This window comes from Uloborus diversus, chromosome 5 (assembly GCF_026930045.1).
Source record: "Uloborus diversus isolate 005 chromosome 5, Udiv.v.3.1, whole genome shotgun sequence".
NCBI classification, from domain to species: Eukaryota; Metazoa; Arthropoda; class Arachnida; order Araneae; family Uloboridae; genus Uloborus; species Uloborus diversus.
Window position 1 is genome coordinate 24,176,077 of NC_072735.1, and position 22,209 is coordinate 24,198,285.

The window sequence follows — 22,209 nt, forward strand, 5'->3', positions numbered from 1 at the left end:
AAGATGAAATAAATTGCTTTAGTGAATTTGTTGGCAATGAGTGGTTAAAACATTTCATTGCACTTTCTGTTGCTTTATTTTTATTATTTGTAAATGAAATAAATATATTTAATTATTAAGTTGTATTGCATAGCTCCATCGTACTGATGACGAACTGCTTGAAGAAAAAACGTTGCCAATAATGTCTCACTGTAGTCAAATGAAAATACTTTCAACCTGTGATTGTGGTCGCAAACAAGCTACCAGGGATGATCCCTTTGATGTTAAGGTAATTTTATTTTATTTTCTGTTTGTTAAAAAAAAATATATTTATAATTTGTTACAGAACATTGCATTTATTTTCTTTTAGGTATTGCCAAATAAGTGGTGTGAAATTTATATGAACATTATAATGTTTTGTAGTAAGTTACCGCCCTGAGCCAGGGCTAAGGCAGAAGTACTTAAAATGCACCACCAGCTCAGTTATTCCATCCAAGGACTGCAGTTTCATGCTTTTTAGCACTCATCAGCCCGTAATAGGAATCACATGTGCTGGAGGCGAAAAACTTCTTAAGGGAGCCAAGAGAGCCAAACAAACTGGTAGCTAATTTAGAATTAGAACACCAGATGAGTGACCGCAGCAATGGTGTGCTTCAACTCAAAGATTGATGGCAAAGCATGGTATTTTGTAGTAAGTTACCGCCCTATTCCATCAATCTTTGAGTTGAATCGAACCATTGCTGCGGTCACTCATCTGGTGTTCTAATTCTAAATTAGCTACCAGTTTGTTTGGCTCTCTTGGCTCCCTTAAGAGGTTTTTCGCCTCCAGCTCACGTGATTCCGGGCTGATGAGTGCTAAAAAGCACGAAACTGCAGTCCTCGGATGGAATAACTGAGCTGGTGGTATATTTTAAGTATTATAATGTTTCTTTGCAGAAACATTATGTGCAGAAATGATAGTGAGAGAACAACAAATTTGATGCACAAAATTATAAAATGCATGCCATACATATGCTTTAGGCACTAGCACAGCCAGAATTTCTCTTCTGGAGTGTGCTTTTTGTTCAAGATAGTTATGATACAAAATAATTATGACAGGTTTATAAACTAATGTATTAGTATTTGATACTGAATTTAGGACAACATTAAAACCAAGGACTCTGCGAAGGGTCTTGACCCCCATTTGCTGTGCCACTGGCTTCAAGGCTTTAAGTAACTCCTTTTTCAAAGTGAAAAGGTTTTGATTCATAAGGTTGCGACTGCTGCTAGGATTCTAATGATCAAAAAAAGTTTCGTTGCAAAAGATTGTTTCTTTGTGACTGCTCTATGCATCCTGAAGCTCAAAACTTTTTTGCCTTGAAAAAGAGGCCCCTTATAACTCCAAACAAGCATAGGGTAAGGTCACTAGTAACAGACAAGGGTCCTGTAACAGGAAGTCATAAGTTTGGATTTAAATAACAAGCCTCTTAGGCGAGTAAAACTGATCTTGCAGTGGCCCATGAATACGATGCAACTGTTTACCGTTATCAAAGTGAATTTTATGAACCAGTTAGTATTTACAAGACAGTGGCGGAAGGTTATGAACAGCCACCACAAGGTCAGCTGTTGTTTCATGTTAATTTGAATTTAATAAGACTTTAGTTCTAAAAGTGAAGAACTTATGCAGATTTTGAAGAGAAAAAGGGAATTTTGTCTATTACTCATACTTTCCTCATCCTGTCTGTTGCTGGGTATAATCAGATTTTTCAGTATCTGTTACTGGGGGTTCTACCTTTTTTTGAAACTGAGCAAATTAAAATAGAATCAACTAATTCAGAGGATCCAGAAGCAGCCAAACGTTAGTTGAGATGTAGTTGCATGAGAGAAAAATAGTTTGAAAATTCTAAATACATAAAAGGCTCAGAAAACTGAGATAACCCGAGAGCTATGTCTTAAGCGTGTATGTGACTAGTGCCGTTACCCTATGCATGTTTCAAAACAAGCATATGCTTGTTTCACGTCTAAAAGTTCAGCAGACTGTTCTTGTAAAAATCACTCTGCATTTAACAGTTAAAAAATTTACGGTATTGATATATGCAACATTTTTATTTAAGATATTATAAATGTTTATGAATGAGTTTGAAATATGGAGAGCATAGGACTTGATTTTCATAATCATTTTATTTATTTATCTCTTACATTCAGGCTGCCAATTACGACTTTTATGTTTTGCAAAGGAATCTGTGCTGCAGAGATCTAGAAAGGATAGAATTCCCAGTTTTTCAAGCAAGTACAGTAGATTCTCATCCAGCCCGAATTTCTCCCATTCCATTACCATTACCCAATGATGTAGAAGAAAAATCAAAAGATGTAAAATCAGCTGAAAATGCTAGTCATGGTACTAATCTTTCCAAACCAGAGCTTTCTGAAGGTTAGTGATGCATCAATTTTTAGTTGTGACTAGACGTGTAAAATTTCCATAAATTTAAAAGCAATGGGTGGGGGGGGGGGGATCTGGGAAAATTGATTTTTTACAAATAAAAATGTAGTTCACAAAAGTTGTTCTCATAAAGAATGTAAGGTGGTAACTATTTAAAAATGTACATATTGTATTGGTTTTTTTTCTCTTTAGAAGAAAAATACATGACATATTTACTACATGAAATATTTACTATTAAAAAATTAGCCCTTTTGTAACATAGCTACCAGCAGTTTTAATGGATCAGAACCAAAAATCATCCAAATTAATCAAATCATCATTGAGCCAACAAGTTTGAATCAAATGTGAATTTTGTAATTTGTTAATTAATCTTTTTTCCAGTTTTTAAGTTAGATACATGGATTTACATATGTGTGTGTGTTCATAAAAATACACTTACATTAAATGGGCATTGATAAACTTTTAACGTTTCCACAAATTCATCTTATTGATATAATTCCACCTCGCATAAGAATTTAACGGTTTTAATGAGAAAAGTAGCAGTTAATCTTTGATTTGCTGAAAAATTCAAATTCTTACAGCTTCCTGCATTATTAAAGTTAGTGCTTTTATGCAGGATACTGAACATTAAAAAAATTATATATTACCTAAAAGAAAAAAATGTTCAAATGTAAATTCTCTGAATTTCTAAGTATGTTATTTTCTGCTAGTATATTTTGGTTCTAAAAGAATTTAAAGCTTTCGAAATAAAAATTGTCTGCTAATGACAGAGATGCCTGTGAGATGGGGGGGAGGGGGGTTGATTTTACCGGATTTTTGGTCTCTTTTTGGGATGCTCTACTGCATTTGAGGGGGTGTGCCACTGCCTTTGAAGGGGATGGGCACTCTTAATATAGATTAAATTTATTTGTCATGATTATTTTTTGTGATTATTTTTTTAATTTTTTACCCATGAGTTTATTTTTTTATAATTATAATGTTTTTTAAATTATGTGATGCTTAATAATCTTTTTTACTGAAGTGAACTTTGAGTCTATTTTGCATTTTACTGCATTTGAAATGTTTTAAACCAATTTTTTAGGAAATTCAGATGAAAACTCTTTAATTAATGAAATTGAGCAGCTAACTACTGAAGATCAATCTCAAAGTCAAGCTGAAGATGAAAGAGATGAGATTGTCATTAGTATACAAGATGAAACTGCACCATCAAGGGGTGAGTAAGCAAACCTATTGTTAATATTTCATTTTACATTAGTAGATATTTTATTCTGGATGAAATATTTCATAAATGTTTTGCATTATGTATTATTCCATCATTTTGTAGATCGTGGCCTTACAAGACAACCATCTACTACAGAATATTTGCCAGGGATGCTTCATTCAGAGAGCAGACCTAGTTTGTTGCCTATGTTTTCCTCTTGGTCTTTAGTTTGCTTAGGACCATCTAGCCTTTATTCTCATAACATTGGTAAGACACATTTAACTTTTGAGTTCTATTATTCGATAGTCTCCAAATCCTTACTAATATTATAAATGAGAAAGTGACTTTGTTTGTTTGTTTATTTGTTTGTTTCTAATTCTTTCACGCCTAAACTACTCAACCGATCCTCATGTAATTTTGTATACACATTGTCAGGGATGCAGAATAGAACATAGGCTACCTTTCATCCAAGAAAAAAAGTATTCTAAGATTTTTATTTCAATTTTATAGAAAATCATTAATCTTTCAGGTATTTCATAAGAAAAAATTCCTATTTGTTTGATTTTTGCAGCATGTTAAAGCTCTTCAAAAGCTGCACAATATGTAGTTACCCGAAGTTTGAGGGATAACTAGAACACCCCTAATTCTTCATTTTAAGTTGATTTCATATTCTAAAACGAGGCTTATCTTCATTTTGAAAGTATCTGATTCATAGCAGACAATATTTTCATGAAGAAATGTAATAAAAAACAAGCATTGAGAAATAAAATATATATATATATAATCATTCTTAACCCCATCCCAGCTTTATTTTTTTCACAAGTTTGGTCAAAAAGTGTCATATTTTTTATTTCAATTTTAGATATACTATATATCTATAACTACTTTGCTGTGGAAATAAGCTTGTCTTTCAGTCAATCTCAATGGATTTGGCAGAATTTCAGGACGGCCTTTTCTCTCAACTGTACACGCATTTTTCTCTGTGTGATTATCCACTATATCCAATATAAATTTTAGGTGAGAATCTGTTCCCCCTTGCTTTTGATGCAGAAAAAACGCATTCCACAAGGAAAGGTCTAATAAAGGGAAGAAATTTTTTTTGTAGTATCTTTTACCTCTTTTCTTGATTATGGGGTAATTGCTTACATTCTGGTCCATTCGGTTCACACCACCTATTGTCTTATTGTATTCCATTATCACTTTTGGCTTGACTTTGATTTCATTTTTGTGGTTTGGAAATTGCACTTTTTCTGGGTTGTGAATAGTAGATATGAGTGAAACGGCTTTTTTATCCAGCCACTTCATTATACAAACTTTTCCCCTTTGATTCGCCATCATTTGACCCTTTTCAATCTTTTTTTTTCAAAAGTTCTTTTGGTATTTCTTTTCTTGTGAGTTTGACTGTTCTGTAATTATCTGTATTATTCTGAATTAGTATATCAGCTAATTCAGAGAAAGAATAAAAGTTATCCATTGTAAGGCAATAACCTTTTTGCAGATGGGATTTCATTAGGGTCAGGACCACTTGTGAGGAAATATCTAAATTACTATATCATTCATTAAAAACGTCCCTTTTTCTGTACATATAATGAATGACCAAACGTATCCAGACTCCGATTCGCATAACATGTAGGACTTGATGCCGAAGCGTGATCTTTTCAAAGGAATGTATTGTTTTCATGAAAGTCTTCCTTTGAATAACATAAGACTCTCGCCGATAGTAATATCCCGTTCGGAGTTATTGCTGCTTGAAAATGAGATGATAAATGTTTCACCACTGGCCAAATTTTAGCTAATTTTGGGCATTTGTAAGCATTATCATCAAAAGTCTCATTGTCTGCGAAGTGTAAATAGCGATAAAGTATATGGAGCCAATGATACGACATTACTTTACTGAAGAATGGGGTGTGCGTGGAATGTCTTTTGCTCCAGTGTTGCTCAATTGTGGGCTTCTTTATAATCCCTTGGAGAATAAAAAGAAAAATGCTGTGCATTTCATTACTTGTCATGAGTTCCCATTTTTTACTTTGAGAATGTTTCCGAAGAAAACTACTACTGATGCATTGATCAGCTTATCGATTTGTTTCTCTAACAATATTATTGATCAAAACTTGGTCAATAAAAGCATTGTAAAATTGCAATTTACCATCAGAAATATCAAAATTGTAATTCACAGCAGGTTGACCAGTAAACATGAATCTTGGAGGAGCACTATTGCAATCTATCTCACAAAATTTTCTAGCTTCTTCTATATCTCCATCATCACTTACGTCATCATCGGAATCAAAGTCATAAAACAAGCTTTCGCAACTATCAGAGGAAAAATCAGAATCAATCAGTATCCAAGAATCAGCCCTTACCTATTTACTATTGATGCATGAAAATTATTTTATATTTTGAAACATATAACAAATATTTTATGAGTTTGAAACCGTGCTCAATATCAACAAGAAAGCTAAAAACTTTTGACAGGAAAACATGCCCAAAACAGAAATATTCCTGAAATTTTTACTACATATTTACTTTCTGGGCAACTACCACCATCTATTGGTAAAAATAGAAACTAAATGTATTAAAATCTCGAGCAAAGCAGTTAAAGCAAACGGAGAAGAAAAGTTGCCCGTACAGCGTTCAGGCAAATCAAAATTGGGAGGAAAACTTTACTCAAGTGTCACTCGGGCAAAGCTGAACTGGTTAATAAAATATTGTCTGTTTCACAATTATAGTCATTTGTGGGAAAATGAGTGAAAACTTTTTCTTAAAGAGTAATGTTTTGTAACGTGTTTTTTTTTTTTTTTAACATCTACTGCGTTGAGTTATATGCACTGAAAATTCATTAAAACATGCACTGCAAATGTGACAAATGAGCACTAAAAACTTTTTAAAAAATGCACTAATAATTTTATTCTTAGGTACTTAGAGACAAGTTGCCGTATCTGAATAAAGAATGATTGGCCTTTTGTATTTTCCCGTTTAAATAAATTACAATATACTCCTCAGGATTTTTCTAGTTAGAAATTCCCTTCTGTCATTTAACAAAGTTAGACTATCAACCTCTGAAGATTTTATAGGCATATTGAAAGTTTTTAACTTCATCCTGCACCTTTTTTTTTTTTTTTTTAACATTTCCACTTCTTGTGAAATTGTCCATGCATTGCATATTGATGTATTTTTCTATTTTTGTTTCAATATAGGCTTGCAAGATCAACCAGGCTTTATTCCTGGAACAAATTATTTGCTGCCATGGGATGTGACTGTGAAGTTAGAACAAAAAGAACGTTGGCCTGCTCTATGGGAGGGAAAGAGGCCATTAAGTTTAAAAGCAAAGAAAGCAATTAGAGGTATTGCAAGTTCTTTACTTTTATTTTACTATGTTTTAGCATTAATACCTGTTAACTTTTTAATGCAGCTTTCATTATTATAATTATTTGATATATGTACTAGACTTGTTTTAATTCCTCTAAGCAAGAGGTATTTTATGTACAATATTATTTTTGTGGGCAATAACTGAAGAGACAGTTTATTGCCATACAAATTCAAAAAAAAAAGGTTCCTAATATTTTACATTTAAAATTATGTAAAGTGAGTAATAGAGTGGTTCAAAAAAACTTTTTTTTTGCTGGAGTCCAGGACACCCCTATTTTTTTTAGACTTACTAATACAGTAAAACCTCGTTAAGCCATCTCTCAAGGGATCAAAAAATTTTGACTACTTATGTGGAGTGACTACTTATGTGGAGTGGAAAGTAAGAAAGGAAAAAAAAACTTCTCACAAGTATTTTCATGAATAGCTGTAGAATTCAGTGAGAAAAACCAAAAGCTTGTATAATCCATGTCTATAAATTAGTGGAAACTTTAAAAAGAAGGAAAAAACACTTATTATAGTTACCTAGTTTTATTTTCTTTTACTTATACATTACATAATCATAATAACTCATTTTAATGTACTTTCTGTTCATTAAAACACTCCATCAGTGTTGACTGATGAAGTTGTTGCTTACTGAAAATAAATCTGTCTGCTAATGTGCTTCAAGCTTTAAATTCCGCGTCTGTTGTACCTTTAACGAATGTTAAATACTGACAAACGTTCTCCAGGTATGAAATTTTGTCTATCTTGCTGGATGGAGTTTGATTCATATGATCGGTACTCGGCAGAGTCGCAACGACTCTAACAATGACTTAAGCGGAGTGACCACTTAAACAGTTGACTACTTATTGAGGTTTTACTGTAGTATTATGCTGTAAAAGTTTTAGCTTCTTTCTCAGATTTTAAGAGGGTGCTCAATGGCCCCTTAATTTAACATTAGCCATAGCATAGAAAATGCCATGAATTTAGAAACATTTATTTTGCCAAGCTGTTTTTTTTTTCTGTAAATAACTTGGGGCTCTGCCCCCTGCTCACTAACGCTCACCAACCTCCAAAAATTGCTTCTCAATCTTATTTGAGTCACAAAGATTTAAATCGTCATTTAGAAAGAAACAGATTGAAAACGCATTATGAGCTTCCTTTGGAACAAAGAGCACCCCTTCCCCGTATTTCAAAATAACTTGTACCAACTTGCAGAGCCATAAGGGCTAAGGGGCTTCTGAGCATTGCATAACTGCTGTACATTTGAAAAGTCTCTTTCATATTTGTGGTCTCAAGTAATATATTTTGCTTTTAGAACGATGCTTGAATTGAGTTGAGCCTAAGATTTTCCGTTAAAATCAAAACCCTTAAAGTTTGTGAATAAAAAAAAAAAACATGCAAATCAAAAAGATATAACTATGGCAATGCCAAATAAAACATCAATAATTTTAATGGATGTGAAATTATTCAAACTTGATTTTTAACGGCTTGTAACTATTTTTCCTTTGGAGATAGAATCTTAGTTTTTCGACCATAAGTCAAGTTAGACCTGGAGTTAAAAAAGCCGTTTTTTTTCAGTGGTGTCAAAAAGAAAACTGGGACAATTCCTTCGCTTTTTTCTGATGGATTTAATAAAGAAAGTAGTACCCAAATTTTAGCTTAGCTTAAAACAGTTCAAGCTAAAAATGCAAATAACTCCCGCCGCATTTATATAAGTTAGAGCATTGAAATAAATTGCATAGAACTCGGAAAATTCTACCCTTTCCAATGATATATTAATATGTGCTAGTAATTTTTCACCCCTTTAATAAGCAATAATAAGCAATTTACGCGATATTTGAGCTTAAAAAAATAATTACAATAAAACTAATTCAAATTGAAAAAAAATAATAACACCGCCGGGGCTCGAAGTAATTTTGTACAAAATTTCATGGCTGTAGGTTCTACGGGGTCTCCTGGACACAGGTCCACCACAGACTTCCTTCCAGAATTTCTTAGAAAGCTTACTTTTATTTACTATAAAGAGATTATTTTATTGCAATATATATGCATATTGCTAGTGTATATTACAATATGTAGCATTGTTTTTTTTATTTCAATGTATTTTTTTAACTCCCCTCCCCATACTTATGAAGTTTGGGGGAGGGGATTGAGTACCTTCTTTCAGTTGAAATAGGAAGCTAAAATTCTTCCAGTATATTACTATCCACATGTCTAAAAATATTGAGGGATGTCCTGCTATCTAGGAGAAACTTTTTTTTTTACATTTTTTTATGAACCACCCTAGTGAGTAAGTAGTTTATAAACACTGTACACTGTAAGAGATGAAGTTTAGAGAAGTTTACTTTTTATAAATTAAATGCTTGTATTGAAGAAGAAAAAAGCAACTAAACTATAGCTAAAGAAATTTCGTTTGTCATTTCAGATGGTCCTCAATTTAACGTGAAAATATTTATTGGAGTAGAATATGAATGTTATAGAGGACATCGTTTCATGTGCTCTGCTCCAGATCGTGTTCTCAGAGTAACAAGTACTGGACATGTTAAAGTAAGTTAATTTTTACCTCAAGATATTTGATTGTTTCTAAGAATGGATACCAAAGCTTTTAGAATAATATTGTTTCAGAAAGCAAGATTGTCTTGAAATAATAATTTTAATAATATGTTTGACAATTATTAATTTAAAAAAATGTTTAAATCCATTTACTTCAGGAAGTATTTCTAAGAGAATTTTGTGTTTTTCTTAAGAGTTAGTCTTTTATACTTTTGAATTTCTTCCAATTAAGGAAATTTTGTCCTGTGCATCTCATTTTAATTATAAAAAAATATGATTTATTTTAGGATAATGCTTCAAAAGTGACTGGTTCAGATATGCCATTATACTTTCCTTGTCCTTGCAGGTAATTACAATATCACTGAACATTGTTGACATTGTTGAATGTTTTTAATAATTATATTAAGTTCGTTTCCCTAAAAACTGTGTCTTCATTTATTTACAAAGATCTTTCTTTCCATGAATGTTTAACTGTAATAAAACTCTTCATTTGAACCCTAAGTTACGTTTTTTAATGAAATATGAATGAATGTTTCATAAAAACATATTTTTTTTAAGTTAATGTGTAAATAATATTTGTTTTCACTTCTTTTTTGATGATGTTGTGCATTTGATTAAGTTTTGCTTGTGATTAGTTATTTGTCTGTTAGTTAAACTTCAGCAGCATTTTCTTTCTTCTAAAATTAATGATCAATTCTTATTAGTTTTAAAATGCTTAATTGAACTCTGCAAATCAAATTGCTCTAATGTGTGCTGTTTAGAGAAGAGAGCTAGGGTTTTCCATTCGAGTAAAAACTCAGAATGATGTTCTAAACTACCCAGCTAAAAGTATGTTCATTGTTTTTCTATGAAATCATTTGGCTTTTTCTTTTGAACATTTTTCTTTTTATCTCATGCAGATCTTCAAAACCACAAAACGCTCAACTGATGCGTATCCATGTTGTAACACCAAAAGCTCCTGTTCATGTGACAATTCATCCTAAAGTTCAACCAGCCCCCGATCCATGTCCAGTTTTTTTTCCAACTATAAACGAACCTTTAAAGCTCTCACAGTCTGCTTACTGGGTATTACGCTTGCCGTATCCTTTTCTTATTTTTTTCATGTTGAATATTTTCTGTTGAACATGTATTTTGAAAAAATTTATTTCCGAGAATTATTCTTTGTTGAATAATATATGTTTAAAAACTCCCTTCGTTACTTGAAAGTCAAAACTCAGGCCTTTATAATTATAAGTGATGCAAAATGCAATAAACTTTTAACATTTAAGTTGCTTCTTGTAAATTTTTAGGAATATGCTTTATGATAGCAGCGGGGAAAAAGTTTTTTAATTTTTGTTTTACCATTTTTGTCTAATGCTGCATTTTTCAACCATTTTTAATCTTTGAAATGGCAAAGTTTGAAAAAATTATTTAAACTGGTGTGTCCCCCCCCCCTTACACACACAAAAAGCTTTACTTCATATTTATAAAACTATTAAATATATTATTAGTCTTACTATCATTTACTTACAACATTATTTAAATGTTAAAACAAGCAGTCATTGTATTTTTTATATATAAATAAATAAACCTTTAAAGGAAATCACAGAATGTTACAATACTAGGAAGCTACACCCTGCTCATTTAGCTTGCCTAACCACAGTGAGCAGAAGCTCGCTCACCAAACTGCCTTCAGTAGTGTACTCTTTGGGGACTTTGCCTCCTCCTCTCTACAAACTCAAAATTCGTATGTAAGCAGAAGAATGTTAATTGGTGTTTTAATTAATATCTCTACTAATTAAAATCATACCAAGATGAGACTGAGCAAAATGAATTAGGTGTAAAATTTTCTTATTTTTTGATACCTCATTCAAGTCTCAACTCCCAGTGGTTCTCAAGGAAATTTGGCTTGCGACAGACCGGCGTGCAGCGATTTAATCTCAGAAAAGGAGTTGCAGGTAAAATGACATCAAAACAGTTTGTCATAAAATCTGACTCTAATAATAAAGTAGTTAAAAGTTACTTTTAATTAGGATCTGTTGGGTTTTTGTCTATTTATTGATAGTCTAACTAATTTATCACTGAAAGGGATGTCATTAAAGTTATGAGTTCAACTGTATATTAACAGGAAAGTATTTGCATTTCATTAGTTATCGTACACAAAATTTAAACATTTAAGATATTAAAAAGAACTCATCAATTTATTTATTGTATGTTTTCTTGTTTAATTTATTACTGAATTGCCTCCTGTTCAGATTTTTCCTTCACACATAATAGTTTTGTATATGAAGGAGAGCATGGTCCATATCTTCCGCTTAGAGAGCCTGTTCCTGTAACAGCTTGTAGATTACTGAAAGGTACTTATAATATTGCAGAACAGCAGTCAAGTCGATGAGCCGGATTATATTAAAATATAGTAAGTGTTTTGAATATATTCAATTAGATGCTTTTCCAGACATTTATTTTTATTGTAATAGTTTTTTTTTTTTTTTTTTCTAATTCTGGACTAAAAATACTTTTTTAAATTCCGTAACTTCACATTGACTTACGTAACTTAACCCCTTAACAATGGAATAATTTTCAAGAAAACGGTCATAAAAGTGTCTATTTTTTTTATTTAAGAAAATTATATAAAAATAAGTGCGTGTACAACATGTGCATTCAATTTTTCATTTTCAATATTTTTTAGATTGAAATTTTTAAAAAATTTAAAAATTTTATGAAAAGTCAACAAGCAATCCCAAGCAAGTAGCGAAAATTTAAGAAATATGTCTTTTAAACATTAAAAAAGAATTTTATTAATCTCTTGTGTAACATAAGTAAAAACAAGTAAATTTTTCTTGTGTAGCAAATTTCTAAGCTTGAGATACAAAGAGCAACGTCACAATCTGGTAAGAAGTACCAAAATTCCTTCCTGCATCTCTGCAATTACATTTAAAATTGACTGGTGCTGCTATCTAGTGCATAAAAAAGGAAATAAAATGTATTCCGGGCCAAAGAAATGAATTGATTTTAATCATTTCGTCGCGTTAATATTGCACACCCCAGCACAGCAATATCACGGGCGCGAGAAATGAAGATCGAAACCCCAGCCTGTCATATTCACGGGAGCGAGAGGAAAGGGGTTAAGGTATAGTATTTCCAATACCTTTTTTTTTTCTCTCTCGAGAAATATTATTGAATTGATTAAATAGCACTATCAAATATTTCATTAATATATGGAGATAGAACTGTCTGCTAAACATATAAACATGCCACACACATTGAAGAATATTAATAGTGTCCTAATTTTTGTTGTGATATTATGTCCTGATTTTTTTTCAAAGCCACTACGAGGTCTGTAAATGTCACATAGGAGATAGCAGCATCTTTCAATGAAAGGTCTTTTTATCATTTTTAGATTAAGGCATTACAACCCTGTGCCATGTCTCCTTATGCATGCCCGGTAGCAGAAACTTCGAGAGACATAAGACGTGCCTCGCAGATTTTTCAGTGGCCTGCAGATAATTTTACCAAAGAACAAAAAGAAAGAAAGAAAAAAGTAATAATAGAAAAAACGAAATATAACTTTTCAAAAATCGTTTGGGGATCGTTTTTTGACCGGAAAGGCGATGGATGCTTCAGCATTTCAGCTAGAAACATAGTCGCCATATTTGGTCATTCACAAGATCGAAGTAGATAAGATGCATAAGTGCCTAAGTTTTCAAAAACAAAGCAGAATCGGATGTTTTATTTGACTGAAAACTAATGAAAACAAATCTTTTATTTCTTTCTTTTTTTTATTTTTTTTTAATAATTTTCTTGAGAAATGGAAATTTTTATATTTAAAACTTCACCTTATCCTCATTGCTTTAGAAGCAAAAGCGCTAAAAACTTTTCAACTAAAGTCTAGTTTCATGAGGATTTTTATTTTTAAATTTTTTTTTTGCAACATATTCACAAATTTATCTCTTAATTGTTGTTGCAGTAGCCATGTTTGGTCATTCCCAAGATGTTGGTACACAAGTCTCTTTAAATGCCTATGTTTTCATAAATGAAATTTGATGTTTATTGGAATGCAACCTGTTGAAAATTATGCAAAATGCCATTTTTTCGGATAATTCCTAGTTATTGTCTTGAAAAATGCAAAATTTTATCTTTAGAATATTATCTTATCTTCATTGCTTTAGAGGCTAATGTGGTCAAAACTGACTATTTCATCTAAATTGTACTTTTTTTAAGGATTTTGAATTTATTGCTACATTTATGTAACAAATTCAAAAATCTATTTATAATCACAAATTTTTTGCGTAGAGGCCATGTTTGGCCATTCGCAAGATTGGAAATAGACGAGAGACTATTACTTGCCTAAGTTTCCAAAAACAGAATTGGATGTATACCTCAATACAAACTATTAAGTATAACTTAAAATGTTTAATCATGTTTTTTTTTTTAAATTGCTTTCATGAAAAATGTGAATTATTATCTCAGCACAATTGTATTTGATTCTCATTGCTTTGGAAGCTTTGCTATAAACTAAAACATTGATCTAAAATGCAGTTTCTTGCCAACTTCTCATTTACTAATTTATTTATTTATTTATTCATTTTTTGAAAAAAATTCAAAAACCTATTTTGATTTAAATTTTACATATTTAAACAAATATGTATTGAATAATTGTTTTCACAGGATTTAGTTCTCTTTATTTTTATGAAAGTAGTGAAAACTGCCCCCCCCCCCCTCCCCCTTTATACATTAAAAATCGGCGGCAGTGGTGGCCACTATTCTTTTCGGGTCTAGTGGTCACTGGCACATAGGAAAATTTCTGTCTTGACCTTTACAAGGGACTTGTGTATTTTATGAAAACTACACTCCCCTCATCAAACCAATAAGGTCTAGATATCATTCGGGGGGAGTGGAGGAGTTCATTTTATGAAAACTGAAAATAAATCTAATAACAATGCTGCAGATTATTTTCAACTGCCCAAACTGTCGCAGACTGGCTAGAAAGTTTCTGCTACTGGGTATGCATGTAATTTTCTCTAACAACTCTGCCTCTTTTTTGTATAAAGCCTTATTATTGCCATATAGGTTTTTTCCATGCTGGGGATCAAGCCAGGGTCATCTAGGGGAAAAGAAACAACTCTAACCATCAGAACACATGGGGCTCTTTCTGCAAATCCTGAAACTTGTTTCCCTATCGTGTTCTGTAGTCCTCACTACTTTTGCTTGAAATGCCTCATTTCCCTGGCGTTTTGAGAAGCTAGTACCGATGTTTAATTGAAACCTCTATGTAATTTACAAACTCGGCAATCAATTAAAACTTCTTACATGGAACAAAAGAAACAAATTCTCAAATCTCACTGAAAAAAGTAAAAAACAAAGAAGGTTTACAAGATTGAGCATAACTAAAATTGTTGGCATTTGAATTCGATTTAGTTAAAGTTGTACAGAAGATTTTGTCCCCTCTGTTTTAGGATGTGTTCAACATTTTAAAAAATATGCCTCAGTAATTTCTATTCCTTTGTACTTTTAAGTTAGGAATTGTTTTTGTGATTTTTGTTAGATCAGTAGTCTTATGTAAGTTTCAACTCATTTTAGCTATAAGCTATTGCCCTCAAACCGTGGCAAAACCGGGTAACTACATGCATCTACCAATAGCCCATTATGACATTCGGAGATTGCAGTTTCCTCCTTGTTATGAACTCGTCAGTCTGGAACAGTCATAACCAAGCCGGAGGCAGATGCTCTCTCATTAAAGCTGAGATTACCTTCAAACTGGTAGCTAAAATTGATTTAGCACACCAGCGAGAGTCTCCAAGCTGTGGTGAGGCTGAACTTGTAAAGTGAAGGGAGAAGTTTTAATTTTACCTACCAGTTTGAAGGGAATCTCAGCTCCAAAGAGAGACATCTACCGGTTATGACTATTCCAGACTGACAAGTCCAAAACAGGGACAAAAGTGCAGTCTCTGTATGCCCTAACCAGGAGTTTTGTATATGCATACATTTCAACAAGTTCATATTTCTTTTCGCCAGTTTTTAAATTGACTTACTGAAAAAAATCTTAGTTTTATACTATTTATATTAACTACAATCTTGTGCACTGAGCAGCAGTTTCTTTTATGTGTGAAACATATATCTTCATTTCCAAAGATTAGTGTGTACGTTAAAATAATCTTGGCACAATGTTAGAAGATGCATAGTTTGTATTTTCATTCTTATGCATGAGACTAAAGCATGATGGTGCCATTGTCATTACGCCATTTATTTATGTAATTTTGATACCATGAAGCTGGGATTACTGTTCATTTCATAAACCTTTCCAGTACACTTTTCACAGAAATGCAATACCATTAAGTTATTGGAAAAAACTACTGTAAAAGAAATGAAAAATATGAAGTGCTTTGTCAGAAGCGGCTAACAATTCAGCTTAACAATTTCTAGTTACTACTCAAAAAATTGAATTCCAGATCTTGTAACATTAAATTAGGTATGTAAATATATTTCAAAACTTGTAAAATGTTGAATAACTTATTAATTGTTATGCAAACTGTTTGCATAACATGTAAATAAGAATGCATTACCTATGTGTATGTAATTGTGTGAGTTACTAATGTAATTTTTTCAAAACCTTCATAACTTGAAAACTCAATATCTCTTCGAGACATCGAGGTTGTACTCTATTACTAAATATAATTTATTAAATTATAATAATGTTGCAAAATGTGGCTTAATTTTTTCTAGATGCTTTCATTACCAGAAAATCAATCAGGAAAGTTTCATTATTATTATTTGTTTTATTTTTCAGTTGAGCCCCAGTACTGAAGTTTTGTACACCTTATTCTATTCAACTGTGAAGTATTTTATTGCTGTTTTTTTCTTCAGTTTTGTATTGGATATATCTTGTCCAAGCTGTACAAATGTATATAAAGTAATATTAAAATTATGTATAAAATTTCGCTCTTCCATTGTTGTTTAAATTCTAAAACTGCTCAAAACATTCTTAAAAATTAATTATTTTACCCACTTCCAAGGGTGCACATATAGAGGGGCAACTGTGGGCTCCAGCCCCCCTTAGAAATTAGAACTTTCTACCTTTTAGTCCTTTTTTTCTTTGCCAAAATTTTAAAAGATTTCTTCTCCAGCCAATTATGAATAGGTTATTGAAAATGTCAAATTTTATTAACTCTAATCTGTACTGATATTGGGTTTCCATTGGGAAAATATCCAGCCATAATCCATGGGGAAAATGTCTGAGCTCCCCCCCTCCCCCCCTTTAAAACTTTGCATTGGGCGCCCATGCCCATATGCAGGCTTTTTTGATAGATTTTTTTAATCAGATGTGCTTTTTTGAAAGTACCAACTTCTGCAGCTCACTTTAGAAAATGTAAATTTTTACTACTGAATTTCTGTTTATTTTTTAAAGCTCATGTTGATTTTTCCCAGAATAAAAATTTGAATTGAAACTAAAACTACCCATACATTTTAACACATTTTAAAAACTAAGCCCACACACACATGGGTGCAACAGCCCATGAGGTATTAGCAGAGCCAGGGGGAGGTTTTGGGGTCAAAAGTCCTCCTAGAGCTCTTGGTTTTAACATATAGTGTCAATTGTGACAGCTACGACCAAAACCCTGATCCAGAAGGTATTCCTCACTGCGCTACTACCATGGAGGCTAAGGCTTTCTGTGCCCATCTCAGCTTTTGTGACAGAATGATCTGTAGTGCAAAACCAGATGTTCAGGTTAGGAGGCAGCTGCATGCGGAAACCGCTTTTCCATACATGAGTTTTAAAAACAGATTTTTTTAAAAAAAATACCAAGCACTTTTAATAATGCACTCAAAAGGACAAAATAACTTTTCTGGTTCAGAAAAGACAATTTACGTATTCCTGTAGTTTTCAATGATTTCAAGACAAAGACTGAACAAACGAGGAAAAGTGCGGCTCGAGTCATGTAGAGAATGTTTCATCATTATCTAGCTTTCGATCATAAATTTGAGTGTTGAAACATGCACTTTTTTCTTAATGGGAAAGTTTGGTTTGAAATGATTTGAGCGCACTTTTCTTCGTTTGAGAATTTTTTTTCTTGAAAGAATTGAAAACTACAGGAAAAATTGTACCTACTACTTAAATTGTCCCTTCTGACCCAGAAGAGTTATTTTGTCCTTTTGAGTGCATTATGAAAAGTGCTTAGTATTTTTTTTAAAAAAATCTGTTATTTTAAAGTTTTTCGTTTTCAAACAAAATTTTGTTTTAGAATTTGATTTTTTAGCCCTAAGTTAGACCTTAAGATTAAACAAATCATTTAATGAAATTCTGAAGTCTGTAAATGGCCATTTGCTGAGATATAAGCAAAAGAATTTTTCACAACATATAAGTAACTTGGGATAAAGATCCTAATACGTTTCTTTACTTAGCCCCGTTATCGACTATTGGCATAGATGCATAGAAGAGGATAAAAACCCTAAGAAAGCAACGACTGAATAAATTTCATTCTTTCTCCAGAGAAGCCTTGATTCAAAATTTTCATTATGATTACTATTAACATTACATTTGCAAGGCAACAAAATTTGTAACAATGGGTTTTATGTTTAAACATTCAATGGGGAAATTACATGAAATTTGCTATTCTCCATCCTAACCGAAATAATAATTTTATTTCAGAATTTCAATTTTTCAACGTTAAGTTGTACGTTAATATTAAGCAAATCATTTAGTGAAATCCAAAAGTCTCTCTAAGTGATCTATTTGCTGAAATGTAAGCAAAAGCAGGCCTCAGATTACTTCGTGACAATCTGGCCAAGTATAATAAAAGGGCTTAAAAAGACTCATTTCTTTTATTTCCCTTTAAAAAAGGAAAAAAAAACATCGTAACATTAAAGTTAATACATTAAACCAAATACTTATAAACGTTAAACAATATGAACAAAAAGTCATACATCAAAAGTCAACATTTTATTGCAGTTCAAATATTTCCCATAGTTGAAAAACCCTATTAGCTGGAGCAATTTTTCTGGGAGATCTGGGTAAACACTGTAGGGTCATTCCATAGTGACTAACGTAACATTCGCAGCTGATTTTCAAACTTTTTATTTACACCGGGAGTAAAAATAAATGTGTTTTGGTTTAATATGCAGATTTAAAATGTACAAGGTGACTATTTTTCATTTTTACCAAGAATTTGAAGCAAAATAAGCGCTGGCAGGTGTTTCTTCACCAAAAAAGGCATCGTGACTAACGTAACATTTTTGCAACTCTAAGAAACAATGCTTATGTTACGAGGCAAATTTTTCTGAAACTTACGCAGACATTTAAAATTGGCCGATATATTTGTAAGAGGTAAACAATCTATTTTTAAAATCGTACTACAGATTTGTTACAGACGAATTAATTTTGGCCCTAAATGGTACTTTTCCGAAAAACTGTGTGTGACTAACGTAACCATCGAATAACAGGCAATGAATGCATATAAAAAACTTTTTATAATTAATTTCGTGTTCTTATATTACTTTTACACTTTTTAGGAACCTTCTTTGTGTTGTATTATGGTTCTTTCTTTACTTTTTTTCTATATTAGTGTGAGAAATTGAATGGAAGGATTCAGTTCAATTAACTCAATTTGAATGTGAGAAAAAAAAATAAACAAATAAAAAAAAACTGCTTTTACAAACTGAATAACATCATTCTTGGGCTAATTAAATCCTTAAATATCTCTCTTTTAAAAAATTAACTTTTTGCAAGTTGGTAGTTTCACTGAATTCTAGTATTCTGCTGATATACTAGTTATCGTCATAAGAAACTCCGTAGTACTTTCCAATGGCATATTATTTTTAAAGGTTTACTAATTCATCAAACGAATAGTGTTGTGCATCCTTTTGAATTAAAATGTAATATTGAAAAAAAAAATATTCGAACGTTTTTGCAGAATGAATTTTAATTCCAGATATCACCGCAAATGTTTGAATTTCTAAATGATCATTCTTGCATTTTCTGAAATATATGGCAGCAGCGCTTATTGTCACTGTGTCATGTAACATCTTCAAATGTTTTCCAACGAGCAGCCGTTACTTCATTTTAATAATAGGTGGAGATGTATTTTCTAAAAAATAGAGACGTTCTTCTTTGTTAAAACTGTATTTCTATTATCTTAATTTTTAAGCTTGGATTCTTGTGTTGAATATACATTCAGCAGAGTACTCATTTTGCTTTACTCACCCTTTTTCTTTTTTATTAATTCTTTAAATTGGAAGTATCTTTATAAAGACCTTTAAAAAAGTATTTTTCTAAGTAAACAGAAGGTCTACAATGTAATATTACTGGTATTTTTTACCCTTTATATTTTTAACCAATATAGAATGCCTACATATTCAAAATTGTTCACGAAAATTTACATTAAATTAAATAAGTTTTAAATATTAGCAGTCATTTTTAAAATGTTAGAGTAGTCACATGCAAACTGTTACGTTAGTCACAGCTCAAATGTTACGTTAGTCACACTAATTATTTTATATCTACTGATACTAAAATAAATATTTTGCACTTTTTAAGTAGATATAACACAGATGTAAGAAAATAAAAAGTGCTGTTTGGTTCAATCATCTGCTTTAGTTTTTAAGCAGAAAATAGTACATTTTCGTGACTAACGTAACGTAAATATTTTCTGTGAAATAATCAAACTAATTAAAAGACTTAGCTTATAATGTATGCAAAAGAACAGTCAATTTTGTTGGGCCAACATCTATTCATTTAGAATAAACATAGTACTTTTAAAAATTTGCAAAAATTTTTACATTACACAAGAAAACGTAGACGCATGTTTTTTGCACAAGCTAAGCCTTTTCTACAACCTCGCACGTTTAGAGCCAGAAGCAAAACACCGAATGAAATTTTTGCAAACTGTTACTGGATTTATGTACTAGAAAGTATGCTGAATGAAATGATAGGTCACAATTAAGGCTTTGTGGAAAAAAAATTTCTGAGGTTGTGGTTGACATTTCTATGGAATGACCCTGTAGTAAGCTTGAATGTTTTAAACTTAACACTGCGAGGCAAAAAAAATTAAAAATTAATTTGAATTTTGGCATATGGAATTCATTTTTTTCGCAGTCACAAGTGTGCGTGTATGTAGGCATGTGTGTTTGTGTCTGTGGGTTTGTGTGTATGTATGCGTGTGTGTAGGAAACAGGGTTGGCAAGTTTCTGCCGAGGCGGTTAAAACCGCTTTTTTTTTCTTTTTGCCTCAAAAAAGGTGGTTCTCGGCCATCTTTGATTTTACTAGGTGGAAATATCATTGGGATGGGGTTCAAATAATCAGTGTCAATTTTTCTAAATTATAGTCTAGGAACCGCAATTTTAGCCGGTATCAGTTGGTGTTATTAGCAAAGGGGTTCTTGAGCTCACCCCCCGATACAATTACAAAGTTTAAGCCTTAAAACCACTATTGTAGGTCACCTTTAGTCTCATTAAGGGAATGAATAGGGTTTCAAGCTTTAAAAACGCACTCTAAGACAAAATCTTTGATGATATTAGGAACAAGAAAGATTTGTGGGCTCTCCTTGGGAATGTTTCGAAACTGAAGCCTTGCAATTGCGATTGTTTAAGTCATCTTGGTAACGAAAGGGAACGGATGGGTTCTGGGAAACTTCCCCACAAAATTTTCTAAATTAAGTTAATTTTAACAAAAATGAAAATACATCTCAGAATCGCTTTAAAATAAATAATTCATTTAATTTTTAAAAATTAAAAAAAAATTAAACGAAAAATAAATGAAAAGAAGAAAAACTAGGGAGAATTAAAAAAAAAGAAAAAAAAGAAAATGAAAAAATAAGTTAAAAACTAATAAGATTTTTTTTAGTCATTCACTTGCAGGAACAACCTTCTGCATATGATTCTACCGGCGCCCATGCTAAAAGGTATTTATGTTGTATAGCGTGTATATTTTGGCTTATATTTTGTTTTAAATGAAGATGCAAATAAAAGCTTTCTAATCACACTTTCCCCTGGCAATCGTTTTAATAACACAATCATCTTTTTAAAAAGACTTAACAGTATGTATTAAAAATTCGCTTAAGTTACAGTTTTGCACCGGATTACCTCCAGAATTATGATATTAAATTGAAAACTTCGCACTTAAGCTATTGTTATTATTGGCAAACGATTAAAATTATAAACTAGCTTGTCCACGGTTTGTCTTTTTATAAGATTTTTTCTTAAAAAAATTATTTATGGCGTACTGTTTAAAAACACTTTTCTGTTCCCTCTTTTGCTTATAAGCATTCCATTCTACACTTCGAAAGTTGTCTTCCCGAGAATGCATCTGGATCTGCCCTTGCTCTAACAGACAGAGGCACACAGATTTAGTAATATAGAGATTATATATTTCTTATTAAAGCTCTGACAAAATGTGCTGCAAATCGTTTCTGAAGAAAATTATGTAATACTAGCAAAAATACCAGACGTTGCCTGGGTCTTTCGTTTTCTGTTTTAACTGAAAGAAGTCAAAACACACCGCTTTGAAGTGATTAAAAATCGAGCTTCTTCCTTACCCATAAAAGTAAAACAGCAATAAGTATAGAGAACGAACGAGAATTCATTTTGAAACGAACGCACGAATTGAAGCATATAAAAATTTGAGGAATTTCCAAATTATGAACCAACAAAAACAAAAATCACTAAAGAAACGGTGAGCTTTATTTCATTAAATAATACACACACACAAAAAGAAAAAAAAAAGCTCTCTATGTTTCTC

At 31.8% G+C, this 22,209-nt stretch overlaps 1 protein-coding gene across 1 annotated transcript in view; it reads left to right on the plus strand.

The window, feature by feature from the left end:
• Window positions 1-16,377, plus strand: part of LOC129222497 (nonsense-mediated mRNA decay factor SMG8-like) — a 48,560-nt gene extending 32,183 nt beyond the window's left edge. The window contains exons 14-23 of the mRNA XM_054857010.1: window positions 134-268; window positions 2,164-2,389; window positions 3,480-3,611; window positions 3,723-3,866; window positions 6,794-6,940; window positions 9,373-9,494; window positions 9,788-9,846; window positions 10,400-10,579; window positions 11,757-11,895; window positions 16,267-16,377. Of these exons, the coding sequence (XP_054712985.1) occupies window positions 134-268; window positions 2,164-2,389; window positions 3,480-3,611; window positions 3,723-3,866; window positions 6,794-6,940; window positions 9,373-9,494; window positions 9,788-9,846; window positions 10,400-10,579; window positions 11,757-11,874 (1,263 nt within the window). The 3' untranslated portion in view covers window positions 11,875-11,895; window positions 16,267-16,377. The remainder of the gene's footprint in view (window positions 1-133; window positions 269-2,163; window positions 2,390-3,479; window positions 3,612-3,722; window positions 3,867-6,793; window positions 6,941-9,372; window positions 9,495-9,787; window positions 9,847-10,399; window positions 10,580-11,756; window positions 11,896-16,266) is intronic.
• The last annotated feature ends 5,832 nt before the right edge of the window (window positions 16,378-22,209 follow it).